At 34.6% G+C, this 24,013-nt stretch overlaps 1 protein-coding gene across 15 annotated transcripts; it reads left to right on the top strand.

Annotated features, from left to right (window-relative positions):
• The first annotated feature begins 1,245 nt into the window (after positions 1–1,245).
• Positions 1,246–18,902, top strand: LOC18441598 (pentatricopeptide repeat-containing protein At4g32430, mitochondrial). Of its 15 annotated transcripts, none has more exons than XR_016040085.1 (6): positions 1,246–3,942; positions 5,649–5,691; positions 5,897–5,953; positions 6,343–6,390; positions 6,499–6,635; positions 18,470–18,902. XR_016040085.1 is itself a non-coding variant. In XM_088845907.1 (4 exons), exons 1-4 carry the CDS (start codon positions 1,530–1,532, stop codon positions 18,476–18,478), a joined length of 2,589 nt encoding a protein of 862 aa, XP_088702033.1. In that variant the 5' UTR covers positions 1,246–1,529; the 3' UTR covers positions 18,479–18,902. The 15 variants fall into 15 exon arrangements, 5 of the variants coding, with proteins under 5 accessions (XP_088702033.1, XP_020527537.2, XP_088702032.1 ...); XR_016040089.1 differs by having other exon boundaries at positions 5,891–5,953; XR_016040090.1 differs by having other exon boundaries at positions 5,891–5,953; positions 6,494–6,635.
• Positions 18,903–24,013: the final 5,111 nt, after the last annotated feature.

Here is a 24,013-nt window from a genome sequence, read left to right as displayed (position 1 = left end):
TGGTGTGTGTGGAGCGATTACTCCAAAGTTGGTGAGGAATGATGCAGCAGGCCACACTTGGTTTCTTTTGCTAGTTTGGATGAGGATAGGAGCTCATTTGTAGAGAGGATCTCTCTCCTTACTTTGCTTTCTCTCTCTTTTGTTTGTAGACCAATGGAGGTAGGGATAGGGAGATGAATGGTGGAGAGAGAGATTTTCGTTTGGAAAATTGCAAAAACTTCCTTAGAAGTGATTTTTTTACGCATTTTACCCACTCAACTTTTCTCAGCAAATACCCTATACAAAAGTTTATTATTATTATTATTTTTTGGTAAAAAATACCCTTCCCTCACCTAACAAATTATTTTTGTTGGAGAGGCCGGTTCGGCATTTTAAATAGGCGGTCCGAAGATTATTTTTGCTCGAATGGTCGGTCCGGCATTTCATAGTGGCGGTTCGACATTTCATGGTGGCGGTTCGACGATTATTTTTGCGATTATTTTTTGCTAGAATAGCCGGTCCAACGATTATTTTTGCGATTATTTTTACTGGAATGGCTGGTCCGACATTTCATAGTGGCTGTCCAATGTTTCATGGTGGCGGTCCGGTGATTATTTTTTGCTGGAATAAGCGGTCTTGCGTTTTGAAGTTACGGTCTCGCATTTTGAAGGGACAATCTGGTGTTTTGATATGACGGTCCGACATTTTGAAGGGACAGTCCGATGTTTTGAATAGCGGTCCAACTTTTTGAAGTGAGCAGTCCGGCATTGTACAAGTACAGTCCGACGTTTCCTTTTATTGGGACCCGAAAATGATTGGTTACATGAGGGAAGAGTATTTTCATTTTAAAAAAATTAACTTTTTGTATTGGGGTATTTGCTAGGAAACATGATTTTTTGTGGGGAGTTGCTATGAAAAGTTGGGTGGGGTAAAATGCGAAAAAAATCCATCTTGTAGGTTTTTACAATTTTTCTTTTTCCTTGTTGGAGCTTGTGGACTAAGAGGATTCAAATAAAAGCGTGGTTTCTATAAGGTTGCAACCTTAAACAATCCAATTAAAGCGTACCTCCAAATTTTATCACAATATGTTATTTGGTGTAAAATATTTTAGAATTATTTGAAAATCTATTTTCATATCTAATTATAAAATATTAAACTTTAAAAATATTTAAAATCAATTAGATCTATAAACATATGAAAATCTTGAAAATTGGCTGTCCGCATAATTTGTTGAAAGAAACACTATTTTTAGGACTCAAATTTTTTTTTTTTTCATATTTATTTATACATATCGACGTCAAGATAATCAATTAGAGGGTTTTTAACATTAAAACGACTTTTTCCGATACATTTATGAACAACCTTTTCCGATACATTTATGAGGTGCATGTTTAATTCTGCAGTTGCAACCTTATATAAACTTTTTCCTTCAAATAATCAACCCACCAAAACAAAAAGAGAGGGCATCCTTTCTCAGAGATTTGAAATTAACCCACCAACGCAAAGCAAACATACCCTGCCCCTGCTAGCTTTCTCCCCATGCCAGCTTCATGTTCTACTTCACTAACCCAACAAAATCCCTTCTCAGAAACACTCACCTTCTCCCATTGCAAAACCACGATCCTCTTTGCACCCATTCTCTCTCGTCCCTCCATGAAAACGCTCTATCTCTCTGTTCTCTCCCCTTCCATGAAAACCCAAAAAAATCCAGCACCCCAACTTCTTTACTCAAACAAGCAACCCAATCTCGTGAAATGTTCGATCCAATTACTCATATGGACACCGTATCTGCAAATCACCTACTATCATCATATAATAGACAAGGTCTCCATAAACAGTCGCTCAGACTCTTCTCTCTTCGAAAGAGTTCATCGCAACCTGTCGATCATGTCACACTGGCCCTTGCTCTCAAGGCATGTTGCTCAATTGGGCCTTTTGGGCTCAACATTGGCCGACTAATCCAATCCCACGCCATTGTTATTGGTTTCCAATCCCATGTAACAGTCTGCAACTCCTTATTGAACCTCTATTTTAAGAGGGCACAACCCCAAGAAGCCATTAAGATGTTCAGGGCCATGCCCCAGAAAGATTTGATCACTTATAACACAGCCATTGCCGGCTTTGCTCAGAACCAGATGGAGCGAGAGGCCATACAGGTTTTACTCCAAATGCAAGCCTCTGAAATGCCCAGTTTTGATAGAGTGAGTTTTGCGAGCTCTCTTAATGCTTGTGCGAGCCTATCAGAGCTAAGTCTTGGGCACCAGATCCATGCTCTCTCAGTAATTCATGGCCATGGCCAAGAAATCTTTGTCCAAAATGCTTTGGTTTCCATGTATGCTAGGTGTAACTCAATAAGAGAAGCCAAGGAAGTGTTTAATGGGATTGTCTTCAAGGACCTGGTCTCTTGGAACTCCATGATCTCTGGTTACAACACACAGGGGGAAGATAATTATGGGAATGAAGCCATTGAGCTTTTTGCAAACATGGTTCATGGCCATGGTCCAAAGCCTGACCACATAACATTTGTAAGTGTTCTCTCAGCTTGTGTGGGCAAACAGAAGGTCGAACTCGGGAGGCAATGCCATTGCCAAATTCTTCGAACCAACAAAGAGAAGCACGTATCTGTATGCAATAAGTTGATCTCACTATACTCCAAGAGTGAAGCGACTCTAGGCTACGTAGAGAGGGTTTTTGATTTCATGGTCCACCGAAACATAGTCTCATGGACATCCATGATCTCTCTATACAAACACCGGGCCTTGGGCCTATTCAATGAGATGAGACTACAAGGTGTTAGCCCAAACCAGGTCACATTTGTGGCCCTCATCCACTCAATCTCAGACCAAGGTATGGAGGAATTGGGTCCACAGGCCCATGGACTCACTGTGCGAACTAGGCTCGACCAAGATATCAATGTGGCCAACAGCCTCATAACCATGTATGCCAAATTCCAGAACATGGATTCATCCCAAAAAGTCTTCGATGGCATGATAGATGCTCAAGAGATCGTTTCTTATAATGCCATTATGGCTGGTTATGCACAAAATGAACTATACACGGAAGCAGTAGAAGTTTATTTTCTCTTAGCAAGCTATGATAATGTAGTTCAGTTGAGGCCAACTGAATTCACATTTGTAAGCGTCATAAGCTCTTGCGCAGGGTTGTTATCTTTAGGTCTAGGTCGCAGACTCCATTGCCATGTGGCCAAGCTAGGGTTTAGCTCATGTGTTTTTGTAGGAAGTGCTTTGCTGGACATGTATGCCAAGTGTGGCTCGATTGAGGATTCAGAAAGAGTCTTCAGTGAGATGGATGGGAGGAGCTTGGTTACATGGACTGGGATGATATCAGGCTATGCACAACATGGTGAATGCCACAAAGCCCTGTCATTGCTTGAGGAGATGAGAATTGCGAGGGTAAGCCCTGACCCGGTAACCTTCTTAGCTGTACTCTCGGCTTGTGGGCGAGTGGGTATGGTGGATCAAGGGCTTCAATGCTTTGAAAGCATGGCTCTAGAGCATGGAATTGAGCCTCACACGATGCACCACTCATGCATGGTTGACATGTTAGGAAGGGCAGGTAGGCTTAGAGAAGCTGAGGAAGTGGTTAAGAGGAAACCGAGCATTAGAGGTTGGCAAAGTTTATTGGGAGCATGTCGAAATCATGGAGAGGTTGAGATGGGGAAAAGGGCAGCCGAGACATTGATGGCCATGGAGCCTGAGGATTCTGCAACTTATGTGTTGTTATCAAACATGTATGCGGCTGAAGGAAATTGGGAGGAGGTAGCTAAGGTTAGGAGGAGGATGAGAGATGGCAGAGTGAGGAAAGAGGTTGCTTGTAGTTGGGTTGATGCAGGGGAGAAGACGCATGGCTTCACTACTAATGATATGTCACATCCTGAAGCTAGAGAGATATGCAATGTAGTAGTGGCCTTGGGTCAAGAAATGAGGCATTTAGAGGATGAATGTGAGTCTTTTTCTCTGTCTTCATAAGTTGGTTCTAAGTTTGGAGGATCCATTTCTTGTATTTTTTGGGTGAACTGGGATTTCAAGCTTGGATGTCGGTGTTGTAGCCATTGAGATATCCCTTGTCCTACTTTCTTGCCTGGTAATGTGATTTAAACCCATGTCCATGGACTCCAATCCAATGAACAGGAAGGTACATTCAACTTTACTGTGATAGACTGCTGTCCTAGGAGCATTCATGTTTGAACATCTCTATCATATGAGAAAAACAGATCTGTCTCGTTCTACAAACTAGTGGGGTTCGACATGGGACAGCGATGGATTTGAGTATTTGTGTTAGAACATCTCTATCATATGAGAAAAACAGGTTTTTCCATTTCACAAACAAGCAGGGTTCGGTGTGGGATAGGGGAAAATGTGTCACTGAAGAGTTCCAGGACAAGCCTATTAAAAGAATAGGATTCCTGTTTAGTTGGGTATGGTGGGGTTCAAACTTTGGACCTTAGTGTTAGGCCAAAGGAGATACGAATGGCATGGTCCTTGATTTGAGAGCGATGAGGCATCTGCAGAGTGTGAGGACGGATAAGGGGAGAGAGAAAGATGAGTTGTTTTCAGCGTGTGAGGATAGCTAAGGGGAGAGAGCCTGGGTGTTCAAGCTTATATTTGAAGCTCAGAGAAATCATTTATTTAAAGGTTAAGTTGGTATTAGAACCTTACAAACTCGTGCTGTTGTGGCCACTGTAACAATCACTTTTAATTATTCATTTCACTTGCTGTGTTCCACCAGTTGGCAACTCAAGCTCATTTCACTTCCTACATTCCATAATGTTCAAGAAACATTTTTTTGAATTTTGAGTCTAGTAAATGACAATCTTAACAATACCCAATTTGAAATTTCATAGACAGTAGTTATGACCTCTTGTACCAAAACTATATGGTCTCTTTAGACAAAGTAGTTGCGATGAACTCTTTCGAAGAGAGAAGAGTCTGGGTTATTGTTCATGGAGACCCTGTCTATTATATAATAGTAGGTGATTTGCATATATGGTGTCCATATGAGTAATTGGATCGAACATTTCAAGAGATTAGATATCGAAGACATCTCACTTTTGTGCTTTGGATGGGACATTCGGATGAAAAGTTATGGCTTCAGAAAGCACTCTGTATCATACATCCTAGGTTCAAACCTTGGTGCTGACTTATCCCAAAAAAAGGTTGTTTTTTGACATAGGAGGGACATCAGAAATTTCCTTTCCAAAATTTTCTAACAACTTCTTAGATGGACTGGCGGAAATTAGTAGAAAGTGTATACTTGTTAAATAAGTTATCGCTCTCTGTTTTTTTTTTTGGATAAAACAGTCTAGATAGTGAAACTTTTCTTTGACTTCATGGTGCATATATTTTACGGATACATTGTATTGTGTGGGTGGGGTACTGTTGTGAGTTTGTTGCTTTGCTAACCTCGTGGTTGCCTTTTTGTCTTTTTGCATATTTAATTTGTGGTTGCATTTGCAATGAAAACAAGTGTACATTATCTGCAGAACTGTAGGTCTTTCTTGGAAAAACCTAATGGGTGTTGTATTGCAGTCTGCTGAATGGTGAAACAGAGGCTTCTCTTATTTGCTTGTGTGGTGCTTGTATTGATTGTAATATACACTTTTCCATGTGATATAACTGATCTTTCTTAACAAATTGCAATTCTTTCAGGTGTCTGATAGTTTACTTCATAATGCCAGCAGCAACCTAGAAAGTATTATTTTCTGTGCTCAGACACTGAAAACTAAGCGTAATATATTCTTTTTGTAGGCTTTAAGTGTGTTCATTGAGTTTAGTAATTTTGCTTTTTATGTTTTGCAATCTTTCGAAGTTCTTTTATTTTGGGCATCGATTTTCAATTGATATTTCAGTTAACTGAAAAAAACCCAAGTAATTTTTCATTTAATTTTTAGGTGCAGAGAGATTTCGAGGAACTTCCTTCTGAAGCTTTTCGCCCCTTATGTGATTTACTATGTGTAAGGAATTCCTACACTACTTGTTTTTAATGACAAAGCATAATAGAAAAACTTTAGTTGATTGAATGTGTTTAGTGAAATGGACCAAATAGCATTAAAAAGACAAAAACGAAGAAAGTGAATGGGACAAAACCATGCATCTTTTGAGCAAGTAGTTTAACCATGTGAATTCTTGCATGTAGCTAGCATGCATCAACTCGATTAGATGCGCGTTTTTGTACACAGTAGTATTAGGTTCTGAAGGTGTGGTCTCTTCGGCCGGATGAATGACTCATGCTTGATGGATAGTTGTAGGCATTTGAATCTTTTTCAATGTACTCTATCTCGTTTACCATATTCCCCATATCTTCTTCATCTTTTGCATGACCTAGGAGTTGTGCTAAATGCAGTCATTGCTCAAAAAGCTCCACAATGGACCAACGAAAGTTGGAGCACAGGTAATTTTCTGTGGAATGTCTATCTGCAATTTATGTATTTTGTTTAAGCAATGCTCATAGCATGAAAGTCACTCCTAGTTCACCTCTTTGTTTTGCCAATTAGTGTAGTGGTGGCTTCTTTGGCAGTGCAAGTCTCTTCAGAAGATTGGGGTGGTGCTGGCATTTTGAACTGGCTAAGAGATGAAATAGATTCTCATCCGGAGTATACACACAGTTTTCAGGACCTCCTCGCTGTCTTGTCACAGGCATGTTCTATGTAGAGAATTTGAATATAGGTCTTGATTTTTTGCATCTTTGAAGGTCCTGTATGACTCATCGTATGTTGTGTACTTACCATGCTTTGTTGAGTTTTACTGCAATATTATGGCCACTAAGAACTTGACCGAGGCTATTTCTAGCCTTCATTTAATTAGAAGATGATTTAGAAGATGATTTTGTCAATGCTATTTCTAAAGCGAATTTGTACATATTATTATGTTCTATTCGCTTATCAAATATTTATAGATTCTCATTTTGTGGTTCGTCATGTTTCCATTCCAAATATCATTTCAATTGGATTGACAATACATGTGGAAGTCATAATTGGAATTCTGGAAGTGAGTGAGAGAATAATATTAAAGAGATACTTCAAAATTGGGAACTACCTCTGTTTGAAATGCTTTGCCCCCTTGGTAGGCTGCCTATGCGGCTAGGCAGCTTATGCGAAGTGCACGGGCCTAGGTGTTGAGGTGCCTAGGCGCCCGCATCCTCCTGCGCCGCTAGGCGATGCCGCAAGCCGTTGGCAAGAGTGCGGATAATGCACTCTGACAATGGCATTTTGGGTCGAAGGGGATTTAACAGCGTTGCAAACTTCCCCCCCCCCTGCTGAACCTATTTTACTCCTCCCCTGTGCTGAACCAATTTTACTCCCCCCCCCCCCTTCCTCCCTGCTGAACCAATTTTCCTCCTTAAAGAAAATATTGGCTTCTTGTGTCATGTCTAAAAAATGTTTCGGCATGTAATGAAGCGAGCCATTAGAGAACTTATCTCACACCATGACGATAGAGTCACACCCTCTTGAGGTGGGGGGAAGCCCCATCACACAGTCCATACTCAGATCTGTCCGTGGTCAGTCGGAGATGGGTAAGGGAGTGTAAAGGCTGGTGTTTTAAGTCTGATCCTTAGCCAACTGGCACACTTGGCAGCACTCCATGAACTGGCTGATATCTTCCTTTAGTTTGGGGCAAAAATACTTTTCTTCCACTAGGGCTGTGGTCTTATCCCTCCCAAAGTTACAACAAAGGATGTCACCATGCATCTTACCCATGATTTGGATGCGAATTGTGTTAAGATATGGATATATCGGTTTCATATTGATATACATTATTATGGATGTATATGTATATATCTCTTGATAAAGTTAGGTATCTAAAAGGTAGAGACTAAGTTACTTGGTCATCAGGTTATCATACCATAATTATCTCATCTAATTGTGTGATTGTCCTCTATATATAGAGAAACTTATTGATGTAAACATTCATCCAAAATAGTTAAGATGTGGCCAGTTGGGCTTTGGATTTGTGGATGTAAGGCTTTGGCCTGAACCACGTAAATGTTGTGTTCTCTCTTCTTCTCTCTCCATTCTATGCTCCCACGAATTCTAACATGGTATTAGAGCAGCGAGACATTGATCTTGAATATCGAGAGGACCTCCGATCCGTACAAACAGAGAAAGAGAGGCCATGGCTGAAGTGGCACCACCAGAAGGGAAGCGGAGTTCATGTTCTCAACACTCCCCCTTCCTCAACGCTTGCGCATGTCTCTTTTGTTCAATTCCAGTCATCCAAGGAAGACTTGCAGTAGTCACGATAACAACATTGTGTTTTTGACCCTCAAAGTCTTTCGTTGTTGAATCAGTCCAAAGTTCGCCTTGGTATTTATAACCTTTGCTTTTGAGAACACTGGCTATTCTAAGATCAAGTTCATTATTGGTATTCATATTATCCTCCCCATTTGCTACTGAGCTAAGTTCAAGATGGTCTTTCCGTTTGTTGCTGCATAGTGCGTCCACAATCTTGTTGCACAAGATGGTCTTTCCGTTTGTTCTCAGGCATATTATTCCCTATCCTCTTCGGCGTTTGGTATCCAGCCCCATGCTCTGTTACCTTGCCCTCATCCCAGACTTACTATGCTACCTTCCTTTGTGGGCTTCAAAACCCTAGTTTACCAAGGGCTCAAACCACTTTGCGGGCAATTATTTCGAAGGCCCTCTAAACCAGGGCTCTCAACCTGAATTTTCTTATATGGAGAATTTTATGAATGAATGGAACATTGTTTTCGTGCCTGAAATTGTATATGTTTTACAAAGGTGGAGGTTACGATTTCGACCAGTAATGGAGGTTTCATGCATCGGGTCATTGATGGCGTTTGTGTGGGTAGATTTTCAGGAAGGTTGATGGGAGCCCATGTTGGGGGGAGAGAGAGAGAGAAGTTATGGAGTACTTGGGTTTAGGAGATTAATTATGCAGGGAGATATCTCAAACAGGGCAAGGGTTTTGTTGTTAAGATGGAGCAAACTATTTAGTATAGGAGATTTGGAGATGAGATGAGTAGAGATGAAGGCAACATCTCTAATGTAACCGCTATGTGGACAAGAAAATTCAGATTTTGGATCAGTCCAACTACTATGCAAAGGGAAGTTACGTCTTGTAGTCTGTTGTATTTGTTTCATGTTAATGTTGTACTGCGTTTAATCTTGCTTTAATGTTCAGTTCCGCTTTATGGTATCAGAGCCAAGTTTATATTACAGTGGTCTAACTGTATTACCAGTAGAAAACTGAACTATTAAATAGTATTCTGAGAAAAATTTGTAGTAGTAAGTTCAAAGTCGTCATGACCTAAAGACCACTAAGGCCAGGAAGAGCCAGAAAAGTGTAGGGACTGTTTCCAGTTGACTCGAATTACAATGGCAAATTGTATTAGAACTCTATCTAATAGGTTAGCTACTACTAGTAATACACTACATGTTAATAATAGGGAAGAAATAATAATAGATAACATAGAAAAGCAAATCCAAAATTGGAATATACCAAAGGTCCTTATAACTGATGTTTATAGTAAGGGAAAGTTTGATTTTAAAAGTAGCTTTTCTATTAAAACTATTGAGCAAAATATTTCTGTAATGGAAACCCAGGATAAATTCCAATTATTTTTCCCTAAAATGATTGAAGATCATAAAAGGAAAGAATACAAATTCTTGCATATTGGTTTGGTTCAAATAGCTGTTAAAGCATTGACAAGAACATGATTAAATAATTATGTTCTACTCTGTCTAAGAGACAACAGGCATAAGAGATTCACTGATTCCTTGTTAGGAATAGTAGAATCCAGTCTCTGTAACGGCCTCATTTATTTCAACTGTTTTCCAAATTTCTCGGTGGCCTTAACTGATCCTAATCTTTTAAAGGTCCTGACTCTAAACTTTAAAACTCAAGGTTTTGATATGGACTCAGGTTCTCAAAATCTAGCATTTGTTTACTGAATATATTATAAGGTAATGAATACTCTTTGTCCAAATGTTGGGCAAATGGATTTAAAAGGACAAACCATATTTTTCCAAACAAACATGGAAAAATCAAATCTAGTCATACCAAAGTCAGTGGCATAGTCTTAGGTACAATTACCATAGAGATGGTCCTTACAAATTGAATCCCCAATTAAAAACCTTGAGAACAAAGACACTGAACAAATAATAGAATATTCCGATGGAGAGATAGAAATCAGATTTCCATCCTCCAGACGGACTACATTAATAATTGTTGAATCTAGCATTAGGGATCCTCCCCGAAGCTCTACCTCTTCGATCCCACAGTCAGAATATGAAATATTATCCACTCATAGGAGAACTATTATTGAAAGACTTAATATGATTCAAAATCAAGTTCAACAACCAGTCTATAGAGTAGATACTCCAGGTTCTTCTGAAATAGAAGAACAAGAACCAACTCCTCTGATCTGGACTTTGATGTGAATGTTATTCAAAAAGAAGAATTTAATATTGATAAAGAATGGATCAGAAAAGATTTCTACTCTGAAGAAAATAGATTAATAAGAGAATGGTTATTCAAATAATTTAAAGAACCTCTGATAGATGCCTTTCCTTTCATCTAAAATTTAATCGTTTTATGATAAAACATCAGGCAACTGTCAAGTTTTTTAAATGATTAAAATATATAACAAAATATTATAAAATAAAAATTCCAAACTTTGAGGTAAATATGGTCGAAAAATCCTTTCAAACCACCAAAGGGGAAACAATTGAGTCCATTCATCCCCTGAGGCTAGCTTACAATTTAAAAGAGATAAATTAGGGGAGAAAATTGAAATTAGAGCCTCACCTCTCAAGATAGGACCCAAAGAAAGCGACCATAATATGGCCAAACTTGATGGAATACCTCATATTATTGAACAAAATAGTTATACAAATATTCGCCTCCAAACAATAGGAAAGCAGACTACAAGAATAGAAAATGCAGTAAACAAATTAAGACCAACTCCTGAACCTAGAAGTTCTGAAAAACAAAAGGAAGCCGTCCTATTCAAACCTCGTCAAACTATTGAAACATGAAAATTCAGCATGCAAGGAATAAAGAAAAAAGAGAAAAATAGTGAGTTAATTGATGAGCTGGTCAAAAGATTAAAAAAATTAAGCATCGATGAAAAAGGAAAGGGCCAACGCCAACCTTTCAACACTAAGGAAGGAAATGTTCAAGTTTTGCAAAAAGCACCTGACAAAGAAATTGAAGAAATGGAAAAAGCTTTTAAAACTAAAAGCTTATATATAAATAGAATTGACTATGGAAAAAGGTAAGACTAGTGTCCCAGACTCGAATGTACTATCCTAGACCTACACCAGTAGATCTACAAATAAAAGAAGACCTAATCTCTGCCGCGGTCTCCTATTCAGGTAAATCCATAGTAAATTGGAATATAGATGGCATGATTGAGAACCAAATCCTAGATCTCATGAAACATATTTGACCATGTGTGCCACTGCCTGCAAGGCAAGTGGAAACCAAGATCATGAGATAGCCACGGCCATAATATGTGGATTTACAGGATGGTTAAGAGGTTGGTGGGATTTTCATATGGATGAAGAATAAAAAAACCAAATATTAAATGCCTCAAAACAATGGATAGTTAAGAGAGAAGATGACCAAGTTAATATAGTACAAGAAGGAGATGCAGTCAATACATTGATATATACCATTACTCTGTATTTTGTAGGAAGTACTGCTTTGCTAGCAGCAAGGTCTGAAGATTTGTTATCAAATCTAAGATGTCCAATACTCTCTCATTATAAATGGTACAAAGATGTATTTTTCTCAAGACTACTATCAAGAGAAGATAGTAAGTCAGACCATTGGAAAGAAAAATTCATAGCCGGTCTGCCACACTTTTTTGCAGAAAGGGTAAAGACAAGGGCTTAAAAACAAACATGGTGGAATTATTCCTTATTCTCTGTATACATCAGGAGAATTATCAGCTGGAATCTGTGCTGAGGGCCTGGCTTTATGTACAGACCTGAAACTTAGAAGACAGTTAGAGAAACAGAGAATAACGGGCAGAAAAGAATTAGGAGACTTCTGCGAGCAATTTGGATTCAATATGCTACCCCCTTCAAAGCCTTTCCATTAAAGAAAACATGGAAAATTTAGAAAAAGAAAATTTAAACATTATTCAAAAGCAAAAGAAAAATTCTCGAAAAAAACTCTTACAAGATAAACCATCTTTTAAGCATAGGGGAAAAAGGAAAATCCCTGTCTGTTATAATTGTGGCAAGGTTGGCCGTTACAAAAACAAATGTAGAGTTCAAAGAAAAATCAACTCTTTGAAAATAAATGATAATATTAAAAAGCAATTATTTGAGATACTCCAAATTGAGGATGAAACCTCTGATTCCTCTGAATCAGAAGAGGAAATGTTGATTGGGGAAATAAATGATGAGGATATCATTATTAGCAGTTCTGATTCAGACTCCGATAATGAAAATAGTCCAGAAAAAAAAAAAGAAATTTGCCAATGTGATTTTACAAGGCAATAATGGACATGAACGGTTTAAGCATCAATACCCTCACCAAAGAAGAAGACCTGATCATAGACCTTATCGACAAAATATCTGACCCAGAGGCTAAAACAGAAGCCCTAATCCAATACATCAATATGTCCAAAGCCCTTTCTAGAAAACCTAAGTCTTCTCTTGTTCCAACAAAAGAAGATTATATTTTTCAAGATATTTTAAAAAGGGTACAAAATAAAAAATATACAGAAAATGAACCTTCAATATCTGAGCTGAAATATGAAATCAACTAAGTCGAAAATGAGTTGATAGCTCTGAAATCTAGGGTGCAAATCTTAGAATTAACCCAGAATCCTATCAACGAAACAATTGAAGAAGAAAATATAGAAGGTGAATTTGATAATCTGATTACTGAGTATAATATTCCTTTACCACATGAGGTTGAAGACATCCTTCCTAAACCAAAAACCTCCAAAGCTGGTATGAATGTAATAGAAAAGGTCCAAAATTGTAAATATATAAACCTAGGAGACAAAATTATAACCCAAAATGGTTTACAAACGTCAAAATCGTAACTCAAAAGGAATATAGCTTCCAAACTACCTCCCTGATAGATTCAGAAGTAGACCTAAATTGCATTAATGAAGGATTAGTACCAACTAAATACTTCAACAAGACTACCCAAATTCTTAATACTGCAGATGACAGCAAAATGCTTATAAACTATAAACTATATGAAACTGCAGTATGTAATAATGGTGCCGTTTCAATTTTTCCTTCATAATGGTAAAAGGTTTAAGTCAACATGTTATTCTAGGGACTCCTTTTTAAATATGTTCTATCCAATTAAGATTGATGATACTGGGATAGAAGCTAGTATTGAAGGGCATAAGGTCAAATTTACCTTTATTGAAAATCCCAGAGTCCATGAAATCAATAATATTAAAAATAAGATTTCTTCTAAAGAAATTTTTTTGTATTATTTGAAAGAAGAAATAAAATACAAAAATATCGAAGAAAAGTTATCTCTTTCTGAAATCTAAAATAAAATTAAATATCTAAAAATTGATATGGAAAGAAATATATGCGCCGATATCCCCAATGCCTTTTGGGATAGAAAGTAACATATAGTTGAACTTCCATATGAACCAGATTTTTGAGAAGGCAAAATACCTACCAAAGCAAGGCCTACTCAAATGAACAATAGGTTGCTCGAAATCTGCAAAAAAGAGATAAAAGAATTATTGGACAAAAGCTTATCAGAAAAAACTCATCACCATGGAGTTGTTCGGCCTTTTATGTAGAAAAAGCCTCCGAATAAAAAGAGGGGCTCCACGATTGGTTATAAATTACAAACCACTCAACAAAGTTTTAAGGTAGATCAGATATCCAATCTATAACAAAAGACACTTCTTAGATAGATTAGTCAATGCTTGTATATTTTCAAAATTTGATCTCAAATCAGGCTATTGGCAAATCCAGATTATCGAAAAAGGTAAATACAAAACTGCTTTTAATGTTCCATTTGGACAATTCGAATGGAATGTTATACCATTTGGATTAAATAATGCACCATCAGAACTCCAAAATATCATGAACGAAAATTTTAATCCCTATATCAATTTCATGATTGTTTATATTGATGATGTACTCGTTTTCTCTGATTCAATTGATCAACATTGGAAACATTTAAGTACATTTATCAAAGCAATAAAAATGCTCGCTTAGTAGTTTCAGCAAAGAAAATAAATATATGTTAGAAAAAAAATTAGATTTTTAGGGCACAATATTTTTTAGGGAAGAATTATTCCCATCGATAGAGCAATAGAATTTGCATCCAAATTTTCAGATACAATCACGGGAAAAACAGAATTACAAAGATTTCTTGGTTGTTTAAATTATATGTCAGATTTTTATAAAGTTTTCGGATTGTTTATGAAGAATATATGTGTATGAGATATATTTAAATATATATATTTAAATATATTGTTTATATATGAGATATATTTATGAACCATTTTATGAATATATATAAATATATCTTAAAACAATTGTTTATAAACAATCCGAAATATAATTTTAAACAATCTGAAATATATGAACAATTGTTCATATTTATATTTAAATATATTGTTTATGAACAATATATTTAAATATATATATTGTTTAAATATATTTAAATATATATGAGATAGATCTCATAAACAATTATATATATATGAACAATTGTTTATGAGATATGTTCGTAAACAATTTTGTTTATGAGATATATCTCATAAATAATTTTGTTTATATATATTGTTTATGAACATATCTCATAAACAATTTATGAGATATAAACAAAATTGTTGAAGAGATATATATTTAAATATATCTCATTAAACAAAATTGTTTATGAACAATTGTTTATGAGATATGTTCATAAACATATATTTAAATATATGTCTCATATATGTCTCGTGTATGTCATGAACATATATGAGACATGTATGAGATATGTTTATAAACAATTTTGTTTATGAGAGATATCTCAAAAAGGCAGAAACAATTTTTTTTATGAGATATGTCTTTCATGAACATATATGAGACATATATGTTTATGAGATATGTTCATAGACATTTGTTTATGAGATACGTCTCAAAACAATTGTTTATATGTTTATGAACATAATATGAGATATGTCTCATATATGTTCATAAGCATATAAACATATATCTTATATTATGAACATATGCGTTTAATAACTCATAAACAATTTTGCGTTTTGCTTATGAGATATATATGTAATAACTTATAAACAATTTTGCTTATGAGATATATATATAAACATATGAACATATAAACAATTATTTTATAAACATATATAAACATTTGAACATATAAACAATTGTTTAATAAACATATATGTTCATAAACATATAAACATTTGTTTATGAGATATTAAACATATATGTTTGAGATATATCTCATAAAAAAGGCAGCAACAATTTTGTTTATGCCGTTTTGAGATATATATTTCCTACAGAAACAATTATTTATGAGATGTCTCATAAATATATGTCATTATTAAATATTGTATATAAACAATTGTCCATAAACAATTGTTTATGAAATATATCTCAAAACATTTGTTCATAAACAATTGTCATTATTAAATATTGTTTATGAACAATTTTGTACCTCAACATATATGAGATATGTGAGATACAAAATTGTTCATAAACATATATCTCAACATATATGAGATATATGTTTATGAACAATATATATAACTGATAAAATTGTTTATGCCTTTTGAGATATATATATGAGATACATATATATTTTGTTTATGAACAATTGTTTTTTAGATATATTTCGGATTGTTTATGAACATATCTCATAAACAATTTTATATATATGAACAATTGTTTATGAGATATATGAGATATATCTCATAAACAATTTAAATATATATATGAGATATATCTCATATATATATAATTGTTTAAATACATATCTTAGAAACAATTTTATATCTCATATTCATATATATATATATATATATATATATATATATATATATATATATATATATATATATATATATATATATATATATATATATATATATATATATAATTGTTTCTGCCTTTCGAGATATATATATTTATATTTATTGTTTAGAGATATAAATACATTGTTTATGAACAATTGTTTATAAACATATATTTATGAACAATTTTATGAGAAACAGTTTTGTATCTCATAAACATATATTTAAATATATGTTCATAAACAATATATATAAATATATCTCAAAAGATTTCAGATTTTTATAAAGATTTCGGATTGTTTATGAACAATATATAAGTTCATAAACAATATATATAAATATATCTCATAAACAATTGTTCATAAATAAAATATATATGTATCTCATATATATATCTCAAAAGGCAGAAACAATTTTATGAGATATATATATTGTTCATAAACATATATCTCATATATGAGATGTATGTTTATGAACAATTTTGTATCTCATATATCTCATATATGTTGAGGTACAAAATTCAATTTTGAGATATATGTTTATGAACAATTTTGTATCTCATGAACAATATTGTTAATAAAATTGTTTATGAACAATTTTGAAGTACAAAATTGTTCATATATCTCATGATATATATATATATATATATATATATATATATATATATATATATATCATGAACAAATATTAAATGCCTCAAAACAATTGTTCATGGAATACAAAATTGTTCATGGAATACAAAATAGTTTTGGATTGGTATTCCAATCCAAAACTATCCATTGTTTTGGTATTCCAATCTAAAATTGGAATACAAGATATATATTATCAAGGTACATTGTTCATATATATATATATATATATATATATATATATATATATATATATGGAAAAGTCTTCATTAACGCCTACCCTCATCACCGTCCAAAGTTCATTCTTGTCCGGTAATTGTGTTTTATTTTTCAATTTTTTTTTACAAATCAGAATGACATGAACTTTGGAATATATGTACATCTTAGTAAGGCTCACTTAATAAAAATATAAAAACAAATAATTCGTAAGAACAAAACATTGACCAAAATACCCCCTATATATATATATATATAAGAAAAAGATTCTGCACAACCATATACGTACTGTAGCAGATATATATAAGAAAAAGATCTTGCACAACCATATACATACTGTAGCATATATATATAGGAAAAAGTTCATGTACGCCCATGTGCGTACTACTACAGTAGACTCCCAACGGCCCAAATTGAATCTGGGTTGAACTGTTGATCACGACCTCATTTTGTGTTTGAATTTTAATTTTTTTTTTATAAATTCAAATTACTTGAATTTTTAGGCATGTCTTCTTAAAAAATAGGCAAATCTAATAAAAAAATCAAAAAAATATTTTACATAAAATAAATTGATCAAAATACCCCCAAAACATTTCGGGGAAATTTCGGTTGATTTATGTTTTATAAATTATTTTTGTGATATTTTTATTAGGTGCGTTTTGATGAGAAGAACACACGCCTAAAATATTAAGTAATTTGGATTTGTAAAAAAAATAAAATAAAATTCAAACATGAATTGAGGTCAAGGCCATCTCGTGACCGTCAGATTGGCCCATATTCAATCTGGGTCGTTGGGCATATTCTTACAGGTACACCCGTCAGCTTATTATAGCATCTTCTATATATATATATATATGGAAAATGCTGAGATTAGCCCACTAGCTCATATGAACATATGAGCCTAATGGCCCAGATTGAATTTAGGTCGATTTGACGGTTACGACCTCATATTGTGTTTAAATGTTTTTTTTTTTTTTACAAATCCAAATAACTTGAAATTTTAGACATTCATTCTTCTCATAAAGGCACAATTAATAAAAATATTTAAAAAGTAATTCGTAAGAAATAAATTAACCAAAATACGCTTTGAAATTTTCAGCGGTATTTTAGTCAATTTATTTCTTATGAATTATTTTCTTGATATTTTTATTAGATTATCCTATTTTCAAGAACACATGACTAAAATTTTAAATTATTTGGATTCGTAGAAAGAAAAATTAAAATTCCCCTGCCTAGTCGGCCTTTGTTCTTGGCTGCTTTTAATACATTGAATTTGTTAGAAGAAATGCTTTTATAGGTGAACGGACCATTCTTGCAAATATTCGCATTGTGTTAGAGTGAGCCATGTTCTCACTTTCCAATATAATAATCATGGTAGAAGGAAGAAATGTTCATAATTAATTCCAGACTACGTCTTATACCTTTGCAATCTTTAATATATCTTGTACATTAAATATCTGTGTGAACAAATGGTCCTGTTAATATTGGTAATACATTGTAAGGGAACATTTTGTGATCTTTGACAGTTGAATAAACTTTGATATAATGGAAACACTTTGATATAATGGAAACCAGGTGATTTCCTGTTGGAGAAGTTCACCTCACTGATCAGGATATTATTTTATTGTGCATATTTGCAGTTTTTTTGAAGTACTCCTTGTGGCAACATTTGTATCATCCCAAAAATCATGTACAACTTTTTCAAATACTTGGCACATGTAAACGACGTGAGCGAGCAAATATATTAGCTCTTCCAAAGCATGCTTCCTAAATGACTCAAACCAATAGTTAATGCTGACACCACTTTTGGGCGCTTATGTCCTCAGTGATTGAACTGACGAAGTGTTTATGTAATTGATGAAATGAAGTCCATTTGTAAATTTGACCTGATATATACATGTATGTAGTTCTCATCAGTTGTTGCTTTAAACTGTCCCACTTTGATCTAATCAGTGTGGTCTTTGAGGAAATTCCCTATTATTTGGTTGAAGTTAACATTGTCACTTACAATTGTATAATTGATGCATGTGCCAAGGCAGGATGCTCAAAGATATGGAAAAGTCTCTTAATGCCTACAATATATTTATACTATGAATTGTTATATCTCAGCTTGCGGTAACTATGGACCGATTGAAGAAATTTAGAAGTGGTATGATGAATTTCGTCGTATTGGTTGTCGAGCCATTCATTCAGACTCTGAATTTTTAATCAAGTCTTATGATAGAGCTACCATGCATCAGAAAATGATGGTTAGTAATGGATTTTATGAGGAGGCAGTATTTCTCACCAACAACTGTGACTTTAATAACAATAATTGAAATAAAGTTGTAAGATACTAAGAAAGAAAGTTAAATTATCTACTCGTGTTATGCTGGTCCATTTGCCTCATTTTATCTTCACCTCACATTCACGAGTAAATAAATTGCCAAGTAGAGAGTTGTGAAGTGCACGTGAGTTAGAACTAAGAAACAAAATATAATTGCTTTCAAGGAACACATAGCTTTTGAAATTTATGCATGTCTAGTTCTAGGTGCTACTCCTTGTTCCATGGAGAAAGAGTAGGTGTTCCCTGGGTGGCTTTTAAGGATCACGACCACTATTGTTATTATTATTTTCTATCCCATGGAATATTTCTAATTGTTGTTTGTTGATTTACTACACACTGGCAATTCTGAGAAGAAAATGGCAGCATATGTTCTAATTTTCTATGTTCCAACTCAAATTTTTTTGGTCCGCTTTTCTTCCCATTATTATTTTGTATATATTTTTCTCGTTACAGTTTTTTAATAGTGATGGTTTCATGCTCAAATACTGGGTTGAGGGTTGAGTAATATAATGGATGGAGACACATTGATACAAAAAAAAGAAAGAAAAGAAATGGGTGGAGATAAGTTGAACCAAGGGGCTCCTATTTGGTTTATGATGAACTATTGTTATGGGTAATGAGTGAAATGGAGCTTTATAACTCACTTTATAAGTGGATCTTGCATTTGATTTACCAGCATACATTGCTGAAAAAGAAGGCTTACTAATTTCTAAGATGACAGAGTATAAAGGACAACTTTGTAAGGGATACAATGTGAAGTTGACAACCCTTTTCTCTACTACTGCCTCGTGGACTCGTAATGTAAAGTGAATTATATGTTTCAGTTAATTTATTCTCCCTGAGCCTTTGAGTTAAAATTGAATGTAGAATTTTTCAATTAAGGTTTAGTTCTTATTAAATATTTTCTCTTTCTCTCTCTATTTTTTAAATTTCGCAGGTTTTGTTCTATATTTGTTGTGGCTTCTTGCTAGCAAGGCTAAATAAGATCCATATCTAGGTTTCTTGTAGTGGATTATATGAAAGCTCAGGATCTGGGCTTTTTTTGTTTTTTTTTTGTATCAACACAAAATAATACATTAAATAGGGAAAGAAAATATGACACAAAAACTAAGAGCCTCCTAATGAAAGATCGTTATGATCAGACCTAAACTGCTTAAACTAGACACTACACTGATGACTCAAAACCTATACATGTTTAGTTGTTCCCATAGAAACTTCCTTGTAAAAGTTGGAACTGATACTATCCATGTTTTACTGGGATGCCATGTCTTGGCAAGGCATTCGAGACTATGTTGCTCCTCTGGTACACATGATTAGCAATTTAGACCATACTGGCGCGAGTTTCTAAAAAAATAGCTGTTGGATCGCGTTCAACTAGTTATGTATTATGAAATATGTAAGCCCTAGCAAAACATGTGTGCCTTATAGTAATAGGAAGCTGGACTTCCATGTGTGTCAATAATCGCCAGTTTGAGCTCCTTTGCCAACCTATGTCTGACAAAAGTCTCAAACATTGGTTGCTGCCTGTATCTCTCTAGATTCCATGAGGGGTAAGCAAGGAGAAAATGATCCATGCCACCTTGTCATCTTGAAGGTCTTTGGAATGATAGTAGGGGCAATTCAATAGTTTGCTAAATAGTTGAGTCCAAACTGTTTTTTGTCCAAGCAAGTTTGGTGCATTATAGTTGGTGTGGGTGTTGACTTAATTCCAGATCAGGATGACTCCATTATTGGGTTAATAATGGTTATCGTTAGGCGTTATTATTGACATCAAAATATAAAATACGAAGCTACTCCATGGTCTAGTCTCTCTCTATCTCTCTCTCTCTACTAATTCACTGATGGTTCTTCTACATTGGGGTTGACCATAGGGCCCTTATGCATACATAAATTCAGCCAAAAGAGCTTTAAACCTAAATGTTTTCAAGAATGTAGAACCGGATGTACTATTGACAATAGATTTAATGCTAATCGATCTATTTGCAGGAAAATCATTGTTCTTTCAAGAGACATAAGATATTGAATTACTTTAGGAATACCTGTGTATTCATGTTTGCTTTGGAAAATTCAGCTAAATTATATTTTCGCCTTTACTAGTTCTCTCTCTCTCTCTCTCTCTCTCTCTCTTTAGTGGCAGGATTCAAACTTGGGATGTACTATTGTAGTCATCAATGATAGTGGATACAAAAACTAGAGCAAATTTTTAAGCCAAAAAACAAGGCAAAATGGACACCTTTAACAAGGCACTTACTAAAACCAAGCTAAGTGAATAAGTTACAATCATTTTACATAACAATTACAACCATTTCTAGCCTTGTATAACCACTGTAAATAAACTCAAATACTAACTCCTTATGGGGCAATTACATATAAAGCAAGACTAGCTTATGAATTACACTTTCACAGCACAAATTACATAAACTATGTCCCAAAGCTTAAATACATCATGCAACTAATCTAAACAACATTATAAAGAATAAAATCAGCTAACTAGGGAATTAGAATGCCAAATTAAAATACATAAGCCATGGTTCGAACCCCTTGGGCCAGGGCCACGCAATTAGGCCCAATAAGGACTTAATTTTGTCCCTTCGGATTGTACAAAAGTGGTTCAATCTCACAATAGTGTCTAATCCAAATAGGAAGAAATTACATGCCTTAAAATCACTTCTTAAGATCTCAACACACTGACATTATCATCCAAAACATAATGCAAAATGTTTGAATCGAATCGGATAAAGAACAAGAGAGTTATGGCCAAACTACTTACGGTGGTCTCTCGGACCACCAAAACAGTCTTGTATAGAAAGATTATGAACCCCCATAGGTAAAAACGTCATGAAAAAGTTATGAAAATAGAGTGCCACTCTGAGACTAAATTATTTGATGGGTTTGAAGCAAAGTAATTAAAAGATACTATGCATGATCATGCATTCTTATGCATATAGGCTATAACTCATGAATGACCACTCTATGAATAAGCATGATGAAAAGGATGATCAAATGGGGATTCTAAGATCAATGAAACTTTTCTAAATTCAAAACTCCAGCAACTATAGATGACAAGGATATGATCTTATGAGAAAAGAAAATTTAATGGAGTTTATCTTGATAAATGCACACTATGGACTTATGCATAAAAAAGGAGGACTACCATCAAGATCACCATTAATAGAACGCTAAAATCTGTCTCTCTTCAATTTTCTCTCACAAAACCTTAGAAGGAGGGGAGCAACAATTTTTCAAAAAATTGTTCAAGAGTTGAGATAGTTAGGGTTTGAGATCTCATGATGTGTTTTTATAACATAGGTGTAACTTTGGATTCAATCAACACCCTTGATGCACTAATCTAAAGGCATATGAGAGGCTAATGTACCTAGCCACCCATCCCCATCCAACCACTAGAATGAAAGGATGAGATTTCATACCACCCACCCTAACCCTAAGTTATGCTACTTTACCATTTTGTCATTGACCCATGTTTTTATTCCAATTATATCCAATATGGCCTTACAAAAATACCCTTAGTTTTTTTAATAATATATTAAATTAGATAACCACAAAGGCTAAAGGGCAAAGAAGTAATTGGCAACGCTCACACATGTGGAGATATTCTTCTTTATCAAAGTCAATCACTTTGTAGATCTAAAATTTCAAGCCAATCAATTTAAAGATAATATCCCCTTCACATATGTGTGAGAAGATATTTTTACACTCAAATTTGAAAATGCATTTTCTCATTAATATCAAATAAATAAATTAATTAAACTTCACACATGCCATGCATGAACCATGTGTAAGTTAATTAAGACGTGATAAAAAGGAGGCCTTAATTTATAACATTATATAACAAAAAATAACACTATATAACAAGACACCATAACTCAACCCCTTATAAAACAAACAACCAAATGCCAATCTAGTCTCCCGCCTAGGGATCAGTGGCCAGCTGAGTGGTGATCCTAGAGTGAGGTGTGGGGTGCCATGTGGCAGCCCTATGGCCACTTGGATGCTACATGGCACTACCAGATCAAGACTAAAGTGGAATTTGAGCCTAACAATATGAAAACCCTTAGTTTTTTTAACAAATAAAATTTCGAAAAATTCTCGAAAATTCACAATAAATATTTAAAGTATTTTTGAGTAATTATTAGGTTTTTTTCACAATTATAAAATCGTACAAAAGGTATAGTGACATCTCGGGCTAATAACTATAGGTATCGGAGTACTCCATTGGGCTAGTCCCGAATGATGTTCTGTCGAGTCTTAGATCGACCCAATAGACCTATGTTCCACAGTCTAAAGCAGGGACACATAATTGGCTATATGAGCTAGAACTTCTGATTATTTGGCTCTCAATGGATTACAGATGTACCCCTATGGGATATGATTCAACTCAATTACAGGGGTCCTCTCAAAGCATATGTGCACTGGCTTTTCTAAACTTAGATAATGCATCTGGAAGAGTGGCTTCCCGTATGAAATAAAAATACACATGCTATGCCATGGTCTCTTATCAGGATACGGACTTATGTGCAGGGCGAATACTCAATACGTACTCGGGTTCTATTTTTCTCATTTGGATTCTCCAAGCCTTGGCCGATTGCAGCTAAACATGATGCTAACCTATAAAATTCTGACTAGGAGGTGACCATCACACCTCTTTGAGAAGTTGTTTTATCAACACGTGAACTCTCGATTCCTCATGCATACTTGGGGTAAAAGAATCTAAGCTCCATTTCGTAAGACGCCAAGATTTCAATATCTTAATCACTCCCACTGAATGAGAGACTACTGGAATTTAGGCCTTCGTAGGCCATATTTTCAGCAATCAATACCTTAACTGACAAGTTTTAGT

This window comes from Amborella trichopoda, chromosome 9 (genome assembly GCF_054954075.1).
Source record: "Amborella trichopoda isolate Santa Cruz 75 chromosome 9, AtrichopodaSantaCruz75HAP2 v2.0, whole genome shotgun sequence".
NCBI classification, from domain to species: domain Eukaryota; kingdom Viridiplantae; phylum Streptophyta; class Magnoliopsida; order Amborellales; family Amborellaceae; genus Amborella; species Amborella trichopoda.
The sequence above is the reverse complement of the archived record's forward strand: the minus strand, read 5'-3'. Positions and strand labels throughout refer to the sequence as shown.

Excerpts from the sequence above, each read along its gene's own strand:
- LOC18441598 (XM_088845904.1), top strand. The coding sequence starts at position 1,530 with ATGTTCTACTTCACTAACCCAACAAAATCCCTTCTCAGAAACACTCAC. Across the intron at positions 3,943-6,342 it reads GAGGCATTTAGAGGATGAAT|TCATTGCTCAAAAAGCTCCA; the intron begins GTGAGTCTTTTT and ends TGCTAAATGCAG. Across the intron at positions 6,391-6,498 it reads CAACGAAAGTTGGAGCACAG|TGGTGGCTTCTTTGGCAGTG; the intron begins GTAATTTTCTGT and ends CAATTAGTGTAG.